The following is a 21,245-nucleotide window of genomic DNA, read 5'->3' on the forward strand; positions in this document are numbered from 1 at the left end:
TCAAGACATTAAAGATTGTGAGGCACTCCCTGTACTATGGTAATGGGGACCAGATAAGTGCCTTAGATAGATATGATGTCTAGAACAAACAGGTGGCTGTACACAGCACACTCTCCAGCTAATCTGGAAACTATGCAGCATAGATAAAACCTGGCATGAACGGAACCCAGGATCGTTAGTTACAGATGCACAGACTCCTTTGAGATAAATGAAAATCTCCACTGGCTGCAGTTATACTAGGGATTATAACCTCTACACACCATGGTAACACCTAGCATTTACCTAGGGCTTTTCATCTGTAGTTCTCAAAGTGCTTTGCAAAGAAGAGTAAACATGATTGACATCATTTTACAGGTTCAGAAACTAAAGCTCAGAGAGGTTAAGGCCACAATTTTCATACCTGGGTGTCTAACATTAGGCACCTAAATCCATAGTTATATCCCTAATAAGTGGCTCGATTTTTAGAACTGCCTGTTGTTGAATGGCTGCCTTTTCCAGCAATGCGTGGTCCTGTTTTTGCCATTTGGAAAACCCTGGTATCTGCGTCTGTGTTTTAAAGTCCTGGAGAAACACGGGAGCAAAGAAGTGTGGTGCATGGTCTTTAGTGATGATCTTATGGATTGACTCAATGGACCAAATATATCTCATCACCTTCTAGGTACCGCTCTTTGCTGCACTTGGGGAATTGGGAAACCAAAAATTTACCAGTAAACCCAAAAGAAATTATCCTCATCATGAGAGGCATCAAAACTAAATTGACCACTGGCCTAAGTGTAATTTTTATTAATTATTGGTATTACAGTAGTGCCGAAGAACCTCAGTCATGGACCAGAAACCAGGTATTATACAAACAGAATATAAAGTTGGTCCCTGCTCTCAAAAGAACTTACAATCTAAGCATAACAAAAGAAACAAGTGGATACAGACAGACAGACGGCAGAGTACAAAGAAACTATGAGACAATATTGGTCAGCATGTAGCCAGCGGTCTAAGCACAGCAGCAACCTAACTGTTATCAAGATTTTTTTGTAGGCTTCACAGTGAAGGAGATTTTTAAGGAGGGATTTGAAGGAGGAAACATTACCGTTGATTTAAAACAGAGAGACATGAACTCTACAGACAAGTATGTGTTTGAGAAGGTGCATTTCCTGCAGTATCTGGAGATCTTGATAGGCTACTCACCGGATTGTTTGAACAGATCACTGTCCACTATCTTGGTCAGGCAGTTGAGTTTCTGCCGAACTAACTGGTTGTCAGGGATACTTTGGATAAATTTGCTGAGGAGAATGCTAGAATGTAAACCACAAGGTAGACAGATTGTCAGTACTTTTACCCAGAGAATGCTTTTGGCATTGTTCCATGTAATATTATGTCACCTTGCCCCTGGGTCATGCTCAAGCAGTTGTGCCATTGTGTTGGCACCTGGCTTGAGAACAGTCCCAAGGTAAACTGATATGAAGTTTCAAGTTATATGGTTTCAGGAAGCTCATAAAAAATTTCTAACACACTGAACAGTGCCAGGAATCAGCAGCTTTATCCCCCTCAGACAATTAACTTCATGTTGCAAGAAGTGATACACAAGTTGTCATGAAAAGTCATCAGCCCAGGCACAGAATCTATTTGCCCTTCCTTACCATGATCAGAAAATATATATTTAACTTTCCTGCCAGAAATAAAAATAAAATGAAAGCTTCTCTAAGCAAAATAGAATTTTGCAAGGCTGCTATCTAACATACAAGGTGCAGTGGCTGAGTAGTTAAGACACTTAATTACAATCCTGATAGTCATGGGTTCGAGTCTCACTCAACCACACGTTAAAAGGCCACTTATAGTTCTTGACCCGTTGGGTTAGGGCAGCCAAAATGGTTGGACATGACACTGGCCACACCACTCCCTTGTGTACTGTTGGCTATGAAACTGACGTGCCTTAATCACATCAGCCATTGGCTTGGGAAACTTGGCCATTTCGATCACCAGGAGCATAACTTCCTAAGTGTCCACCATTTCAAGGGAGATGACTCATTTCACTCCCAGAATGAATTATACACTACATACATTTGGTGTCCTCTCATTTTTATTCGCAAATTATTTACATCTGAAATAAGACTCACAAACTAAGACAAGAAAAGCTATTTACATGGAGGAAAAGAAATCCACTGCATTTTAAATTTAATGCATGAATAAACTGTTTGCCTCCCTCCTATCTGGTCTTTGTCACACCTTGGGCCTTGGCAGCCTGAGATCGAATGATCGAGGGTTTCTGGAAATGTATTTACTAGGTTTCCTCCATACGGCTTTGTTTCCCTTGAATTTCCAGTTGAAGAAAACCTCAGAACCCAGAAAATTTCAGCTGAAACACACTCATTTCCTTTGGGCTGCAGCTCCAAGACCATTGTGTGGCTTCCTCTAAACCCTTTCAAGTAAATACTCAAATAAATTCATGCAGTTAGTGCATCATCATGTAATTAATTATTAGAACTGTTTGCTTTTAGGACAATGTCCAACAGCCGCCCCCAAAAGATGCACATTTAGTAAGCTTAGACAACAAATATGCTTAACACAATCACCTGAGCTCAACTGGATCAAATACCAGCTTGACGTCATTTATGATGCTTGGTAAGTATTTTAAAGCTGCACCCTGTAGAAGAAAAAACACCCCCCAAAAGGAAGCTGGATTAGATTAGTCCATTCGTTGTAAAAGAGTACAAGCCTGATAACTTGTTGCTTGATACCACTGGAAGAAGCTTGCATCACCAGTGGCAAGATCTGGTCTGGCAAAGAGCAAAGACGCAGACACATTGTTCATGATCTAATTTAAGCCTCAGCAACTGCATCTCTGCAGGGCAGAGCAGAAAGCGTGCTGCACGAAGGACTTCCAGCCAAAGGCCTTATTTTTAGTTTCTGGCTGTGAACACACTACGGTACTAGGGACCGGGCTTCTTGAAGTCTAAAATGAAAAGTACTAATTAATTAAAGAAAACAAAATGTATTGGACAGGCAGGCAGAGGGATGTGAAACTATATTTTTAACATAAAAAACGGTAAAGCCCTCCTCCTTACGGTATCAGCCTAGCCACACGCTTAAAAAAATGTGTAAGACAAAGGTGTCTGATTTTCACTTTTGTTTTAAACTCTTTGGACTGGATTATAGCCAGCCCTTATATAGTCAAAGTCAGGGGGAGTTTGAACTCCATCCTCCCTTCCATCTTGGACAGCCCCCCATAAGAATCACAGACCCTGTGCTCAACTGCTACTCGTTTGTTTCCACTCTTAAATGCAACTTGTTGAGACTGGTGTAAGGAGGAGGAGCATGTGCTAGCCAACCGTGTGTGGGTGGCAGGGGATGTTTAAGATATGCTGTACACCTAAAAAGAGAAGCAGCAAAGGACTCCTCTCTGTAATCAGGGAGCTCCAGAGACGTTGTCTCTGATGCAGACTATACCCAAGTGCTTCCTCTGCACGGCCCCTTGCAGGCAGAGTTTGGTGCCCTGTGTGATTTAGTAAGTCCATGAACAATGCCAATGAACAATACGGGGTATCTAGGCATCTACAGCCTTCACCGCAGTAGTGCCTGTGTGACAGTTACTGAAGGTCTCCATGGGGCTTGCTGTAGAAAGGCATTCTACCTGTCTGCTTTTGGTGGTGGCAACAAAACGTTCCATGCTGCAGCAGGAATGGCCCCTTGCCACACAGGCATTGGTGAGGGTGGTTTTTAAATAGACTGGATACCCCAATGCGAAGGCTCTTTCAACTAGAATCAATCCTTCCAGCAAACAGCGGAAAGGGATTAATGCATTTGGGCCAGAGGTATTATAAAGAAGAAAGCAGCAAGCTGGCCTTATTGCACAGCTTCTCTGTTCCTCACTCCATCAGAGGGCCCCAAATAAAATTCACACAAGACAAACAAGAAAGGGGAACAAGTTAAGACACAGGCAAAAGCTTCTTGGTTTTTCACTACTTTCCTTCTCTTCATTTGTTACATTTTTTATTTCCGTATCATTTGGTATCTGAATCATTCACAAGCCTCAATGTCACTGGACAAACTGCTGCCCTCCCTAGAACAATGCTACAGGCTGGTTGGCTTCAACCTCGACTCCAGAAGTGGCTGTATTTCAAGGCCAGGATTTTAGCATATGTCACAGTTGTGACAAGCTTTAAAAGCTCAGCTTATTGCTGGACACACTTTAGGGGCTTTAATGGTGATTGCTTGTCATCAGAATAGATGTGCACCACCATTCAAAAACAGGCTTTAGACCAACCTTAATCTTGACAGCCTCCTCTAATGGTCGGTCCATGAGGACATTGAAGGCGAAAAACAACTTGCGGATTGCATTGTTAAACTCATCCCCGTCTTCGCCATTCCCATAAAACCTAAAAAAAAGCAGGAACATCATGTTGGTCATACACCCAAATTTAGGCCAGAGTATGGAGTACTGCCACAGTGGCTTAAATACATTTGATCCTTCAGAGCAACTTCTTAAAGTGCTCTTTTACTATGAAAAGTGACCGTAAAAGTGGCAGTCTGGGTTTTGATATTCATTGCATCAACCATTTCCAGATTAAATCTGTTAAATTTAACAGCAAAAAGATGTTTTTTTCTAACCACGAATGACTCAAACTCAGCCTGGAATCTGAGAGTCAAGCTGGGTCCTTTGTGGCTTCAACAATCACCAACTATGAAGTTTCTGCATAGTTTACAAATTCTGTTGATGATGACAGAGCCAAAAGCAAATCTAGTTCATTCTATGCTGGCTTTGCAGGTTTACAGGAGAAAACAGTCATGAATTATTGCTGAGAGTCCTGTGAAGAATGACTTGGGGCCACGAGAGAGACATTGGAAATTGGCACACACTGGGACAGTTATGGGAATTTTCTGCATATCCTTATTGATTAAGTTTAAGTATCTTTGGAGTCCATTATATTAAATGCAAAGTTTATGTATTACTGTGGCCTAGGATTCTATGTAATGCGACAGAGCTCTTCCTCTACCTCGGTGGGTCCAGCGCTTCCTTCTAGCGGTATGTCAGGGAATTGTTTCACCCCTTAGTGTTCTTCCACCCTCTAGTGGGGCGGGGAGGGTAATACAGCCTCTCTAAGATGGCCATTCCCTACTGGCTCCCAGTCCTGTCTCTGGTTCTCACAGGCCCTTACCTCTTCGCTGGGGCTCTTGCCCCTCCAGTGAATGGCTGGTATGGGTTGGGGCAAGGGGGGGGTGTCCAGTCCCACCCTCGACTCCAGGCCCCAACCCAGGAACCCCCTACAAGTAGCAGCCTCGCACTGTGGTTTCAGGAAAACTGCTAGATTCCCTGGGTTACTTCCCCAGGCCCCTTGACTTAATGTCCATGCTCAGATAGGGGTCCTTGGTGGCTTCCTTGCCAGGGGAGGCTCTTGACCCCTGACAGCCCCACTGGGCATGGTAGTGCCCAAACCAAATGTCCAGTTCAATCTTCCCCTTCTGGCAGGGTCTCTCCCCTTGGGCTTCCAGGCCTGAGAAAAGTCCTTTGCCCTCTGCAGGCAGGGCTTTTCTCTGCCCCAGTCTTTGTAGCTACAGGGTTCTCTCCTGCCAGCGTTCTGCTCCTTCTCAGTAAACCTCCTGGCCCTTAACAGCATCTGGCCTGCTCACACACTCTGGTAGCTCACCTCACTCCCACAACTCCAGCCGCACCCTTTCTCTGGAGGGGAGGCTTTTAACAAGTCCTAGAAGGGGTCTTGATTGGCTCCAGGTGTGTTAATTACCAGGGGAAAAGGGACTTGCTGAGCCTGGGGTTGATGTATTGGGCTTCTAGCGCTCTCCGGTAGCCATCTAGTCTGACCCAGTCACAATAACCTCTCCTGGGAGGAGATGGGGCATGACGCTGGGGAGTTCAAAGGACTATATTGAAAAGGTGGACTTTTGTTACGTGGATTACCTGAGGAATACCTAGGAAGAGCAAAATGCAAATTCTTCACCTCTGATTATGCAAAAACCCTGCTTTTTGAAGCTACATCCTGAGGAGAGGTGATTGTCTGCTGATGACCTGTTCCCAGAAACTGGCTATCAAAGGCCTAAGCTGTGTAAAGAAACTGCTGAACTGCCCAGCCTTGGTTCTGGTTCTAGATCTGAGACAGTCATGAACTTAAAACAACAGGGAAAACCCAGTTGTGGGTTTTTGAAGGACTGACACCTACCAGAGCCTGAGGTTGGAGTTGGGAGAGAGCTCAGGTGAGCTTTTTTAGCATTGTTTAGTTCTTTTATTGTTTTTAATAAGTTTTCTCATTAATGCTTCCACTTTCAGAGTACGTGTCCTTACTTAGCAAGAATTGTGTGATATCTTGTAACTGTGGGCAATTACTCTGTCCATAGTAAGCAAAGCACAGATGCTGGCTTGTTTATGCAGTGTGACTTGCTAGGAATATCACAGGGTAGGCAGGGAACTCTGCAGCCTGAAAAAAAATCCCGGTCAGGAGGGGGAAAGATACAGGTCTCTGCTCAAGAGAGGTGATGACTGACAGCCAGAAACTTTTAAGCAGGTGCCCTTGGCGGACCATGGAGGGAGAATACAGGTGCAGTTGCACTGACCTGTGATATATACTATCATTATTTGTGCTACCTTAGCCACTGGGAGCTCTAGTCATGGACCAGGACTCCATTGTGCTAGCCACCATAAAAAGTGATGTCAAATAGCAGACTGTGCATTTTAATGTCTGCTGCAGAGCTCAAGGGGAGCAGATTCAGACATCCTCCATAATTAGCAAATATTTCCTTGGAGCCGATTAATATAGAAGGGGATTTCTCTGTCACCACTAAAGATTATTGAGAGTTCCCCTTTAGGTTCTTTAAAATCCATTTGGGTCTTCATGGAACCTAGCAGAAATTCCCCCAAAACTCCCTTAAAATGAGGAAGCTTCTTAAATAAGGCAGGCATTTAAAAAAAAAAATCATCAAGTTTAGGCTACTTATCTGCATTGCCATATGCAGCTTATATAATGTTAGAATCTCACTCACATAGAAAGTGTTCTAAGTTGTTTCCCCTTGTACTGATCTCCACCCACACACACAGATCTCTCTACAGTCCTGGATAAAAGACAGCTAGAGGTGTGTTTTTCTCAATAACTAGGCACCATCTAGCTGGGGGATACAACAGAACAATTCTCAGCTCAGAACATCCTCTGCTGATGCAAACTGGAAGCACTTTCAAAAGGAGCCATGCCAATTTGTATCCGCTGAGGATACTTGGCACAGTCTCAAGGGTCTGCCTCACCTCAGGTACAGTATCCGTGACTGGACGATGAATCGGAACAGATACTTCAAGGCTTTCAGGGCCGCAAACAGCATTTCTGTCTTGCTGGAGTCATCTGCATTTCCTACGTAATAGTTCAGTACTTTGGTGAGTTTCCTTAGGAAAGGAAAAGAAGGGGAGAATAAATGCAGGTGTAGTTACAGGAGAGGCTAAACTAGGCTTCCTTACCCCACAAAGGGACTGTGGTCTAGTGCTGAGAGCGAGGGACTGGGGGCAAAGGCTCCTGGATTCTAGTCACAGCTCTGCCACTGATTTACTCTGGGGCCTTGGGCAAACCACATAGGAACAGATTTTCAAAAGTGCTCAGCACCCAGCAGCTCCCAGAATCTGGCCCCAAACGTGGGTGCTGAGTTCTTTTGAAAATTCTAGCTTTATGGCCTGTTTTTCAAAGTGTTGAGCATCTGCAGCTCCCAGTGACTTTAATTAAGAGTTTGGGAAGGCCATTGATTCTGAAAATCAGACCCTTAGCCGCTGTGGTCATCAGTTTACCTACATGTACAAAGGGGTAATGGCCCCTTTAATAGAAGAGAGGGGTTCCAGAGACTTAAATTAAGAAATGCTTTGAGCTCTTTGAACAGAAGGTGTAGAAGTGCAACTTTACTATTTGGTCTCTGTCTAGGTAGAAGTTCAAGATCTCATAGCACTTTTCCAAAAGAACAGTGGGAGTGTAGGAGGATAATGTTCAAGCTTTTCCTCTTCATTAAACAAGTTTAAGCATCCAAAGCTCTGTGTGAGGGATTGCTGAGAGTACAGCGGCCACTGCATTTGCCTACCCCACTTGCTGCACCGACCGCCAGGATCTAGCTCCTTGTTTGTAAAACCCTTTGGCACACAGTGTATAGAGAGCACTGCATAATTCTCTAGTCCGCTTGGCATCACGTGGCTGTTACACTGCAGAGCCAAGCTGGAAAACTAGGCAACAACGCAACTGAGACACAGCACATCCATCATTCAGACATAAAAAGGTTTATTTATAGCCGTTAGGGTGATGAATCCTCCACAAGGTGGGGGGGGAAATAACCCCCTCGGCAAGTGCTGAGAAGGAGAAGGCAACTACTGAAGGAGCAATGGGTTCCAAGAGCTCCTTGAAACTCAGAGTCCTGCTCAGAGCTGTCTTTTCTATCATTTATCTATCTCATGTTGCTGCCCTTTGCTACTAGGAGGAATAACGTGAAAAAATATGGATAAAAACCAAAACATGTTGCAGAAATAAAAGATGAGCTTAAGGTTCAACGTTTTGGATCTGGATTTCAAACATCCCACTGCTTTAGTGTGGTTGGGACAGGATTTTAGAATGGGCCCCATGGTTGGGCCTGGATTTCTCAATCTCACACGCACACACTTTTTAAGACTGGGGATGGGAGGGAGGGATTGGCAGCTGGTAAGGCAAAAAAAAAAAAAAAAAGTGCTGTTTTTTATAATCTCAAGAGAGGGGATTGCAGCTGAACAGAAGGATGGGGACAGTTGCTTGACTGCTGTTTACAATGGCAGTTTCAAGGTTTTTCTACGATTAAAATGAATTATTTCAATCCAATTATTTCTGCAGTCAATAATAATTCCCTTCTAGTCTGAAAATGACCACGTGGGTGTACACAACCTCTCTCTCTCTCTCACCCACACATCAGTGCTCTGTGTTGCCTTAATCTTCTACACTTCACCTAGTCTATGCAGAAGCGAGACACAGCAACCCTGTTAACGTTTGTGGTTACTGATACTTACACATAAGCCAGGGTGGTGCTGAAGTGCTTGTAAATATATGTTTCAAGTACAGGGTTAAAATGCTGGAACTTGATGTCTCCGATCAGAGAAATAATAAATACCTGCCAAAAACGCGAAAGGAAACAGAAGTACTGAACTGCATGGCCTTCAACTAACCATCCTGCAACTTATTCTAATCGTGTGCCATGTGTTTTGATGGTTGCTTGTGTTTTATCTGCTCGGCTTTGACGTTATAGATGGTGTTGCGTATCTGCTGACAAGGGCCATCTCATCTTGGAGGGTGAGCATGTCACATCACACAAGTTAATCCATGTCAGGCCTAGTCAGTGGACACATGGGAAACTATAACGGCAAAGCCAGCTGCTGCATGAAATAGCATTGGTGACTTGGTAAATGACAGTAACTCAGACTCCATATGATATTTCTGTAGTATCGGGTTAGAGGCACAGTGCTGCTAGAGGCTCTGGTTTTCAGATGAAGCTCAAAGGTGATGTTCTGATCACCTGGGGTCATTAAAGATCCCCTGGCACTTTACACGTCTCTAGTGTTCCTCATCCTGCTACTGTGGCAAAACTGTGATTGGAGTAATTGCACCCTGTCTCCCTAAAGCTGCAGTTTCAGCTGGACACAGTGATCTTCAGTTTCTTTTCTGAACCAACACATTCTGTTGCTGAGCTTTATTAAAGAGTTGCTTCCTTGTTCCAGTGCCCACCAGAGGAGGCTGTATTTCAAAGAGGAGTGAAGCAATCTCTCTACATAGACTGCAATCTGCAAGACTACATAGACTGTTGAATGTTTTACTGGGATCTTTGTACAACATGCTCTCTACGTTGAAAGGCACTATTGCCCATTGGCTAGGAACTGGATTGGGACTCAGGAGATGTTGATTCTATTTCCACATCTGCCACTGACCTATGGTGTGACTGAGTAATTCACTTCCCCCTCTATGCCCAATATATTGGAGGATAATACTTTTCTCCTTTGTAAAGTCCTTTGATACCCACAGATGAGAAGTGCTATATGTAAGGAGCTAGGCATTATGTATGTGTCAGTCCCTGTTCTCATCACGTTCCCTGAAATGGCCATGTAACATCTCAGATCCTCACCTTACATTAGCACCCAAGGACTCCTTATAGCATAAATAGCATTTACATATTATTTATTATAGAGTGAGACACCAATCAACCGTCCAGCGGAAGCAACAGGACCCCAGAACGAGAACATGGGCTGAAGAAATGGCGGAAATAAAGATGCTTTGGGATATGCAAACAACAGCCACTCACCAGTGCATCGAACACAAGGAAGTCATAGGTTTCATTGTCTGACATCTCCATCATTATGTTGAAAAGTGCATCAAGTGTGTCCTGTAAAAACTAGAGAGAGATGGGGGGAGGCAGAATCAGAGGTTATTTCTGTTCCGCTGCTGCTCAGGAATCCTCTCTTCTGGTCCTTCTCCCCCCCAGTAGCTTTGGGAAAACAGAAAGGGCTTGATCCAGCCCAGCAAAGGTATGAACGTTGCATGTATATAAACAGATAAAAAAGGGATCAGCAGGACAGGGAACGCAGGGGAGCCCAACCTTAAACTGTGCACACTGATACATGTCTGCCAAGCTCTCCTTCCTGGTAGCAGGAGCAAGGCCAACAAGGAAGTACTGGGTGAGCAACTGTCCAGCGTGAAGATTACGTGTTAGCCCGTATCTCCCATGCCCTGCCCCCTCTTTATCTGGCAGAGTGTGGGAGTGGCTGGCTGTGCCGTGAGACTTGCATGTAACTTTGCCCACACGTAACCTCTGCTTGCAGTGGAGCATGTCAACCTTGTGCTCTGTGCCAAAGGATCAAGGACATGCCTTCCAAGCACAACATTCCTTGGCCAATCAAGAGGAGTCCTGATTTTGCCAAGACGCGGCTTTTCCCTATATTGATCAGCACGCAAGACAACTTTCAGTTGACCTTCAAAGCGAACCTGGAGTTTTCCAACCCCAGTGATCCGACGTATCCATTACCCAGTTAAAAAAACAAAAACAAAAAAAAAGTCTCGCAAAATCAGAATTTCTTTTCCCGGAAATTCCAATTTGCAGCTTAATTCCCCAAGCCGCTCAGACTCGGGCCGAAAGTTCTTTTTGGCACAGGCTGCTTTTGTCTTCGGTGTGTGTATCACCCCTACCTTAGTGGGACCCTGATCGGGGCCCTCTAGAGGCTACCAAAAATAAACAAACGATCATCAGGGTTTTCCTGTCTGTCATGTTTTGCAACAACTTGTAATGAGTTCTCCCTATATAGCCTCAACCTGGCAAAACACTTCTGCACTGGCGGAGCTTTTTAAGCCAACTAGTATTCCAGTGAGTATGCTGAGACCACTACCCATCGTGCCAACCAGTCCGGTCTCATTGTTTCCTTGTGCTCCCCCGTCTATCTGTATCCACCAGTTGTCTCTGTCTTATAATTAGATCGGGGCAGGGACTGTCCTTTTGTTCTGTGTTAGTACAGCACCTAGCACAGTGGGGTCCTGGTCCATGATGGGGGCTCCTAGGCTCTATGGTAATACAAATAATTAATAATAAGTCAAGGTTAAGAAGTTAAGCACATGTCTAAGTGTTTGCAAGATCGGGACATAAATCTCTATGTACACAAATGAAGATGTGACAGCATACCTTTACAATTTCTCCTCCTTCCACATCCATTAGCTTCTTTAGGTTGTGTGCTATGTTCTGAGAGTTAGAACGCCAGTTCAACAAACCCAGCAGGTCAACTATCAAGGACAGAACAACAAGTGACAGATTGGAAAGAACAACACAGCTGATTTACTCTAATGGCTGTAGAACAATAAAGAAATGGAAACAGCGCCTATTTTTAATGAGTCATACTACGATGTACTGCGGCTGTTCTGACTTTGCCAGAGTTGCCCTTGCAATTAGAGGCAAACCTATGATTTTACATCCTAACACGTGAAATATAAGATTCTGCAGACTTCTAATTTACTTAAGAGAGGACACCCATAAACCGGGAAACCCATCATACCGAATGACTTCACTGACAAACACTCTTATGTTTACTTCAGAGTTTTCAGAATGCTTCTTAAAGCTAAAATTTAAAAGTCTCTTTTAGAAAGCAAGTCAAGCTGAAGGTTTTATTGACTACAGCTTCAGAGCATCCAGGGACATCAAGTTCAGTGGCAGACCATGGTTGAAATTTTCAAAGCAGCCCAGAGGATTTAAACACATAACATCCATTAAAGTTAACAGCAGATGTATGCCTAAATCTCCTAGACTTCTCTGAAGATCTCAACCACAGTCTGCAATCAAAGTTGATCATTATCTTTTAAAGGAACATTAAAGGATCATTATCTTTTAAAGGAACAACTACAAAATGGGTAATAACTGGCTAGCTGATAGTACGGCTGAAAAGGTTCTGGGGGTTATAGTGGATCACAAATTTAATACGAGTCAATAATGGGATGCAGCTGTGAAAACGGCTAATATTCTGGGGGTGTGATAACAGGAGTGCCGTACATAACAGGTAAGTGTCCCTGGGATGAGGCCGGAGTACTGTGTCCAGTTCTGGGCACCACACTTTAGGAAAGATGGGGAAAAATTGGAGAGAGTTCAGAGGAGAGCAAAAAAATTATCAAAGGTTTAGAAAACCTGACCTAGGAGGAAAGATTAAAAACACTGCGCATGTTTAGTTTTGAGAAAAGACCACTGAAGGGGGACCTGATAACACCCTATAAATATGGTAAGGGCTGTTATAAAGATGACCAGTTGATTGTTCTCCATGTCCACTGAAGATAGGACAAAAAGTTATGGGCTTAATCCGCAGCAAGGGAGATTTAGAATCGATGTTCAGAAATACTTTCTAACTATAAGAGTAGTTAAACTCTAGAAAAAAGTTTCAAGGTATGCTGTAGAATCCCCATCATGGGAGGGTTTTAACAACAGGTTGGACAAACACCTGTCAGGGATGGTCTAGGTTTCCTTGGTCCTGCACTTGATGACTTCTCAAGGTCCTTTCCAGCCCTAGATTTCTATGATTCACAGTGGAGGTCCAGAAGAAAGTAGCTCTACTTGCTAAATTCCTAACAGGAGGTTATAAGACGACACAGATTAAAGTAACTTCTAACCTAATAGTGTCTAAGAGAGGCTTAGCGTAAGGGTAGGGCCTAGTTCACTTGGCAGACAGTTCCCCCAGCCCAGCACAGCGTCCACCCCCTGCTAGTGCCAGACCTACCATTCTGGGTCAGTTTGGTGGAGCAGATAAGAGTGGCAATCTGGAAGCTGTCCTTCGTGCTGTCTTTAGTGGGCGTGAAGTTGGCCAAGTGATGCATGCTTTTGCCTGGGGGCCCGTCCTTCTCCTCCTCCACTTTTGTGCCAGGAAGGGTTAAGTACAATTTTGCATCTTCCATTTTCTTGTTATCACCCTGTTAATTGAACATAGTGTGTGCAGGGGTCATTTCAGACACTGATAATACTCCATCTTGCTCCATCCACATAGGAGGCAGGCACTCATGAGCAACAAACGCACTCCAACACAGCGGCAGATGGCATGTTTTTTGGCAGTTTTCACATCTGTTATGGACAGGGACTCTTTTTAAGTTGTACATGCAAAAATTACATTTTATCTAAGGCATTTATCTGGCCTCCATCATCAGAGTATCTGAGCACCTTGCAATCCTCAATGTATTTTTCTTCTCAACACCCCTGTGAGGTAGGGAAGTGCTTTCACCCCCAGTTTACAGAGGAGGAAATTGAAGCACAGAGATACTAAGTGATTTCCCAAAGAACAGGAGCTTATACCCACATCTCTCAAGTTCTAGGCTAGTTCCCTAACCACTGGACCAGCTTTCCTCTCTCTGTATTGTAGTTTATCTATAGATATTCTTAGCAATACCAGAACTGTCATACCTGAACAGATCAGTGGCCAGTACCAGATGCTTCAGACGAAGGAAAAAGAAACTCATAATGGAATAGCCTGCCCACATGGGAAAACTTCCCAAGGCTTCAGGTGACTTTGTTTACATCCTGAAGTACGAGTCTCTCTCTCTCTCTCTCCTCGCATATATTTTATCCTATCTAATGATACCATGGAAGTTAACATGGTAATAGTGCACTTTATAAATGTACCTGGGTATTATATACGTTATAAAAAACTGATGACATCCTCATACTGGGAGATTTCACTCCATGTATCGCTTTTAAATCTTTGCTAGAGGGTAGGAAAAGACTGTCATTTTTTAGTGCAGATTACATTATGTGGATTAGAGAGGTTTTGATGTCACTTGAATACCCTGGTGGTTCTCTGCAGTGGTGGATTAACCCTTTCGGTTACTGTGACCATCCCTCCCCTTGTCAAAGACAGCTCCTCCTAAGGGCAGAAAGGGAAAAGATGTGTCTCCATGCCCATTCTCTATAGGCTGCCCGGGTTACAATACCAAGTGTAGCAAGTAAATAAAAGGTATACACAAAGTTTCTACAAGAATGTATCAGACCTGTGTCCAAGTGATCATAGATCCACTTAGGGCAACCTTATTTAATTGTGGCCTATCATGACCACAAATTAGTGTGTCACTGATTCTCAGACTCTGGCTGTTAGCAGGTTGATAGGGATCTTTGCACTGGTGAGTAAAGTAGGGCTTGTGTTGCCAGGAGACTACACACATGGCTGGGAAAGAAGTTTCAACTGGTAAAACTAGCACAAGGATTGCACAGTTCTAGGGTTTTTTCCAAACTACCTTGTAAATTACTAAATTGTGTCTGCCATCCTGCAGAGTTGTTCCATCCGCATTCATCAGTTTCACAAAGGCCATCCCAAAAGCTCTCTCGGATTTATCTCTGGCTGCAAAGAGAAAGAACATAGCCTTCGCTATGAGTGACCTTTAGTCTGTCTCCTGGATCATCTCCCAGCTCCCAAACCACATGCAGTTTCCTTTGTTACTGCTGCCAACTTCATATGATGCAACACCACTTGCTGGTAAGGAACAAAGCAAGAGTAATAACTTCCGCTTAAAAAGCACCTTTTCATTGCAACCTATCTCAAAGCATATTAGCCAGCATTTACAATAAGATAGGAATGCTTCCTTGTTAATGCCTTATTAGATCCCCATTGTCAGTGGGTAGATGCAAGAAGAAAGGCACTGCAATTTGCATACCTGCATAGGGGCATGCAATTATATATAGAGGTTTAGGCTGACATTTTCCAAAGATGCCTAATTTTAAATGACAATTGGGCATTCAAACCATTTAGGCAGCTTTGAAAAAAAATCACAGCCTTAAATACCAACATATTTATTGTTTGTATTCCAGTAGCATCTAGGAGCCTTAGCCATAGCCCAGAACCCCATTGTGCTAGGTGCTGTACAACCACAGAACAAAGAGATGGTCTCTGCCCCAAGGACCTTATAATCACTTGTACATGCAGCCACAGGAATTGTGAATGCAAAGGCATGCACTTCTGAACTCATACCTCCTGCCTCTATCTTTGAAAGTCTGGCACCACATCTTGCATTTAACTCTACGGATCTGTGTCTTAATGCCCTTTTCGGATCAGTTTCTCAGGTTATTGATTTGATCTCACGGGGCTGCCCACTGCTCTGAAATAAATCCATGAGATTTCTGGCTATTTAATTTCCTTATTAGCCGCTCATGAACTTGATCTAAAGCCCTCCTGTGGTGAGACCGCTGAGACCGGAGTAATATCATACTCTAGCACTGATTTTTGTAAAGAATGTAAAAATAAAATTAGTAGTTCCGCTCCTCAGCACAAAGCACAGGCAGTCCTGTTTAAGGGGGAATAACATGCCACAATTCAAATAGTTGTTCAAATAACTATTTTTCTCCTTTTGCATGTGTCTTTCCTATTTCCTGCTTCCAATCAGTAGCTGGAAATGCCAAAACACACCACGAAAGGCTGCTGCTGTGGTATTTCCAACCAGAATCAGAAGCAAAAATGCTGGAAATCCAGTGGGAAAAGCCTGTTTTCTGTGTTTGTACAGCACCTAGCCCAGTTTTGCTCACTCATTAAGTTGAAGGGGTTCATCAGAAAGCATTCCCTTGCTTCTCCATGCCAATCCCAAACTCTGAACCATCCCCTTTCCAGCAGACAACAGAGTTAGAAGGAAGGCTGAATGCTGGCTCCATCTTTGGGGATCACATGTAGGTTATATAATACGCAAAACACATAGGCAAAAAAACCCTTCCTGGTCTCTACTTCAAGTACTTACATTCCTGTGATGATCGGTGACGGAAAGTAAACCTCAGATGGCAACGACTGACCTCTTCAATTGCAATGGACACCTGAACATTATATAACAGCGAGAGGTTAAATAAAACAACAATTAGGGCTTCTCTTGTGCCTCTTATTAAGAGATCACAAAATATTTTACAAACACTAACAAAGCAAGTCTCATAACATGCCCTCACCCCAAAGCATTATAACCATTTTGTCAATGGGAAAACTATGGCTAGAGAGATGAAGTATCTTACCCAATGCATCATCAATGGAAAAGTCAGAGAGATTTTCCAGGAGTTCTGGCCCTCTGCCCTACATTTGAAAACTCATCTCTACTTCTATTTAAGACCTTTTGAAAACTTTACCCCCTAATCCTCTTTGTATTATCTTAATGAAGAAATTTGCTAAGACATTCAGGCCTGAATCCGCTGGTACCTAGGTATTAACACTACTCTGTGTGAGTGAGTGTGCGCGCACATGCACGCATGCATATACACACAATGCACAGCTATATATGCATTTGTAATTTATGTTACTGGGAAAGCTCTTGGCTTCCTGCTTTTATAGAAGTACAGGTGGCCAGTTAGCTTTGCCAGGATTAGGCAATCAATCAGCCTCAATCATGTCTGGAATCCAGGACCTTCCTTCTCTTCCATCCTAAAAAACGTTTAGGAAGTAAATGAAAGAGCCTGTTGAGGTTTTATTTTACCAGGATTCAAGTGCTGAAAAGCAGGCCTGTTCTTTCCATCTCAGAGAATCCCTGTCCATTTCAGATTAGAAGTTGAACTTCTCAGTTATCCCAAAGACACACTGCTTCTGTCTACAGAAAGGGTATGGATGGTTTTTAGAACCACGTAACTGATCCAGTGAAATTACCTTTTCAGCAAATCCTTTAGCGGCATCTGAGGTGACACTGAAAGTGGACCAGAGTCCTGTTTACTCAAAGACCAGACAGCTCTGTATCTCTAGACCACACAGGACAACATTCTACTCTACAGGTCCTCTGCTGATTAGTCCTATTCTTTAGGCTATAAGCAAAGGGAGCAGGACTGTAAAATGCACACACTCACCTTTACAGTTTCATACCAACATGGCTGCTTGACTTGATAATAAACAACAGACTTATATTCGGAGATCCCTGCATAACCAGCCCCTGGATGGATAGCTCTCTTTGAGGAGAAAGACAAGGAAGCAGAAGGTGAAAATCAAATAAAGACAAGAAAAAATACCTAGGGTAAAATTTTCAAAAGTGTCTTAGGACTCAAAGTCCCATTTTCAAAAGTAACTTAGGCATTTAGGCTCTTAAATGCTGACGTCGCTTTTGAAAAGGAGACTGAGCCATCTAAGTCACTGTGACACTTTTTGAAAATATTACTCCTAAAGCTTGGCATGCGGAGACCTCTAAGTGACACCTGTTTATTTCAGTAAATTACTGTGAAGACCACAATCTAGTCTCCAGCTGCCACTGTATGCAATCTTAAACTGTAGAGCTTCCTACATGACTAAACTGAACCATAAGGCTCATATTTGGAGGGAGGGGGAAAAAAAGTAGTAGAGGGGGGAACAGAACTCAGGAGTTCTGATTCCCAGAACCATGCTCTAACCACGACACTATACCACACTCAGCTCCCCTACATCCTATGCCTCCTATTGATGTTTGAGTGGAAAAGACCCATTACGTCTACTTCCTTCTTCAACCAATGCAGGCTTGCACATTACATATCCTATTGCTTAGCCCAGCAACAGTCTCACAATCCTTGCATATACGATCTCTGTAAGGGCCATCTCAGCTGGAGATTTAGTGCAACAGTCCATTATGTGCATACGGCAACATCTTTGTCACCTGTCACCCAAGCAGGCCCATCCTACCTCTAAGAGATTGCCATCTTCATCGTATACAGACATGGTGACCTCTACATTCTTGGGAGTCTTCTTTTTCCCTTTGTCAAACTCCCCTTGTATCAGAGTGACGTAGATGTCGTTTCGAACATCACCTGAAACATTAACAGACTCCTGGTGAGCTGCTTTTCACGGACAGGCAGCTGGGGGAGATTACAGGGTTAACCTTCCACACCGCAGCATGGCACTTTGATCACGTTATTTCACATCCTTGAACAATACTAAGGGAGCTCTAGATTGAGCTGTTGGTCTCATCTTCACCTCAGTTTTAGGGGGAGATTCTACAAGGTACCAATCTTCTTGCTAATAATCCTTATGTCTTCTACACACCTCCTCTATTTATGACCACAAACGAACTCATGAATAAAGGACTAGGGAGCTTCATAATCCATTATGACATGACCAAGTCTGTATCTTTTGTATTTCTCTTTTCTATCTGCAGGGGAGAATTCCTCTATATGAATTAAATGGAGCAGGTGGGAACAAAAGGCATGATGAAAAACAGCTTTTTGACTAAATGGAAATATTATTAGAAAAAATTCCGTTCATTGACATTTTTCAGGTTTCCTTAAATAAAAACAAACAATTTTAAGTTCTCTCTTTTTGGATGAAACCCCACAATTCCATTGAAAGTTTTGGACAAAACTGAAAAATTATAAAATTTCTTTGAAAATTTTAGTGAAAAATAAAACAAAGTTTTCAACCAGCTCTAGAACAAAGCTGTGCACAATATGTAAATCCAGGATCTCTGTGTCCTCTTATGATCTTCACAAGCATGGTAGCAAGTCAAAGTTTGTGCTGATGAAGATAAGGTACCTACCAGGCAGAATAATCTCAGGAAATCCCATTTTGCGAGCTACTGCAGTCGATCTGTCCACAAGGTGAGAAAAATCCTTCTGAACCTGGGCTAAATCTCCAGGCAACAGCTTTAGTGAGACCCAAAGGCCTAAGAGAAAATATGGAATTTAATAAATGTTTAACGGTACAAGTAAAATGACTCAAGTGTGATCATTAACCCTGGGCTTAAGGGGATAAAACTGACTATTTTTTTGTCTGGTATATATGATGTAGTGTCCCAAACACACACCTAAAATATGCAACCCCAAATTTCCACCGGGCCGGATTCTCCAACACTTACTCATACTAACTACTACCTAATTCTGCAAGTAGATCCATCGATTTCACTGGAACTGTTCCTGGAGTAAGGTACTATTTCATTTGAGCAAGGGTGGCAGAATCCAAACCAAAAGGTTTCAGAGACATCCAAATCATTCAGGAGAAACAGGGGCCAGGGACTTGTGGGATAAGAGAAGATGTACTCTATGGCGCGTAACTTAAAGTAACTACAACAGTGGTGGCAAACTAGTTTAGTCAGAGAAATGTACAAGGGAGAAAGTCTTCTGTGGGAGTTTTGCCTGAGTAAGGATGGAATAAATACTGAGTAAGTGTAACCCACTGGTGTGTCTGTTACAGTCCTTCTCTGTGCTCAATCCACAGAGGAGATGAGTCTGTTGTAGCCCAGACAGGGAGATTTAGCTCAAGCCATAGCAACTCATGCTTTTAGCTTTGGAGGTTCCTGATACAATTTCTGGTGACGGGATAGCAGCATTTCACAGTTTGGCCCCACGGAAGCAAGAGACTGCACTGGCCTTGATCTCTGAACCTCCATGAATAATTCAATTCCTTTGTAAGTGAGGGAGCCTTTCCCCAGCCCCAGGTTTTGAAGCAGGCTCCTTGACCCATGTGTGTACCTTGCCCTTTATGATTCACTTCCTTTGCAGCGATGACTTTGTTGAAGACGGAAGTGAGAGGCTCATTCTCTCCGATCACATGGGAAGTCATCAGAGGGGACATGATTAGCTGTCGCTGTCTGATATAGGTTTCCATGGCGATTCTGAGACGCGGAACAAGAGAAGATGGGTTGAAGGCAGACAAGGTCAAGCACAAAAACTTTGCCAGGGCAGAGCCTGATTAGAAGAGCTTTTTTAAAATATTAAAATAATTGCTTTTTCTGCCTCAGTGACACTGGGTGAAATCCAGCGCTGTACAGAGGGCCAGCACAAGGCCTATGGCACCACTGAAATCCAATCCAATCCAACCCTATTCTGGGTTTATGTGGTGCATCGCAGAGGTCTGCTCAGGCCTAATTTTAAGCCCAAATTCCACCCAGATCCAAGCCCACCTGACCTGACTTCAGGAGGGTCGTGTCATTTTCCAGCCCAACCCTGAATGTTCCCCCGGAGCCTAAGTCAGCGCTGCTGCTGCCTGTGGGGTTGGTGCAGCGAAAGCTGCGTCTCCAGCTTGTGCCGGCTGCCACCCTGGGCCGCACTGTGTGCAGAATAAGAGGTGCTGCGACTCCTCAGCGCGCACAGCACTGTGACGAAATGGCAGCTGGCAGAGCAGGGCAGGCAGCCACCACGGCACCAATGGCCACAGGCAGGAGGAGGAGAGCCAACCCAAGACTGAGAGAAGCCATTTTTCCCCCACCCAACCTCAGCTGGACCCGACACCTGTAGTCTGGTGTTGTCGGGCATGGGTCAAGTTGCAAGCCTCTAGTGTGGAGGCCTTGCAACATGCATTCAGGACCTAATCCAACGACTCTCATGGATCAGGCCTTAAGCTAAATTTACCACTAGCATAATTCCATTGACTTCCTTCCTGTGATGTCAATGGGGCTACAACAGTCATGAATTTGTTACTGGAGCTGGGCTCAATCCAAAAGTCCTGGATCCAAAAATCTCTGAACTTTGGATCTGGCCCCTATTGTCTATAACAAGCCAAAGAAAGCCTTCCCCTCCTCTACTGCTCCTCCCACCCCCGATATGAGCCCCCAAACTTTGGAAGAGTCTAAATTTGGATCCAGACTCTGCATCATGAGCCAATCTCAAATTACAATGTCCCCGCAGGGAAGACAGATGAAAAACGGTTGTCAATCCACATTCTGATGCAAAGGAAAAACACTCTTTTGTGAAGTTTTGTAGTCATATAAACAGGCCATGAAAGGAATAAAAAATTCTCCACTGAGAGTCCCTTGTAATGACATGCTGGCTGAACCAAATGAACTGCTATATTTAGGATTGTAATAACATGGTTCATCTTACCCAAACAAGCTTCATGTTAATTACTG

At 43.6% G+C, this 21,245-nt stretch overlaps 1 protein-coding gene across 2 annotated transcripts in view; it reads right to left on the minus strand.

The window, feature by feature from the left end:
- Window positions 1-21,245, minus strand: part of DOCK5 (dedicator of cytokinesis 5) — a 113,135-nt gene that overhangs the window by 60,791 nt on the left and 31,099 nt on the right. For both annotated transcript variants that reach the window (XM_067543714.1, XM_067543713.1), the window contains exons 11-24: window positions 19,870-20,012; window positions 18,939-19,064; window positions 18,089-18,213; window positions 17,290-17,388; window positions 16,212-16,284; window positions 14,724-14,827; window positions 13,223-13,412; window positions 11,650-11,747; window positions 10,282-10,371; window positions 8,999-9,099; window positions 7,241-7,375; window positions 4,259-4,370; window positions 2,568-2,638; window positions 1,183-1,289 (exon numbers count right to left, since the gene is read on the minus strand). In XM_067543714.1, the coding sequence (XP_067399815.1) occupies window positions 1,183-1,289; window positions 2,568-2,638; window positions 4,259-4,370; window positions 7,241-7,375; window positions 8,999-9,099; window positions 10,282-10,371; window positions 11,650-11,747; window positions 13,223-13,412; window positions 14,724-14,827; window positions 16,212-16,284; window positions 17,290-17,388; window positions 18,089-18,213; window positions 18,939-19,064; window positions 19,870-20,012 (1,574 nt within the window). The remainder of the gene's footprint in view (window positions 1-1,182; window positions 1,290-2,567; window positions 2,639-4,258; window positions 4,371-7,240; window positions 7,376-8,998; window positions 9,100-10,281; window positions 10,372-11,649; window positions 11,748-13,222; window positions 13,413-14,723; window positions 14,828-16,211; window positions 16,285-17,289; window positions 17,389-18,088; window positions 18,214-18,938; window positions 19,065-19,869; window positions 20,013-21,245) is intronic.

The sequence above is a fragment of the Emydura macquarii genome, unplaced genomic scaffold, assembly GCF_026122565.2.
Source record: "Emydura macquarii macquarii isolate MOO-44397 ecotype Brisbane River unplaced genomic scaffold, CSIRO-AGI_Emac_v2 contig_967, whole genome shotgun sequence".
NCBI lineage: Eukaryota > Metazoa > Chordata > Testudines > Chelidae > Emydura > Emydura macquarii.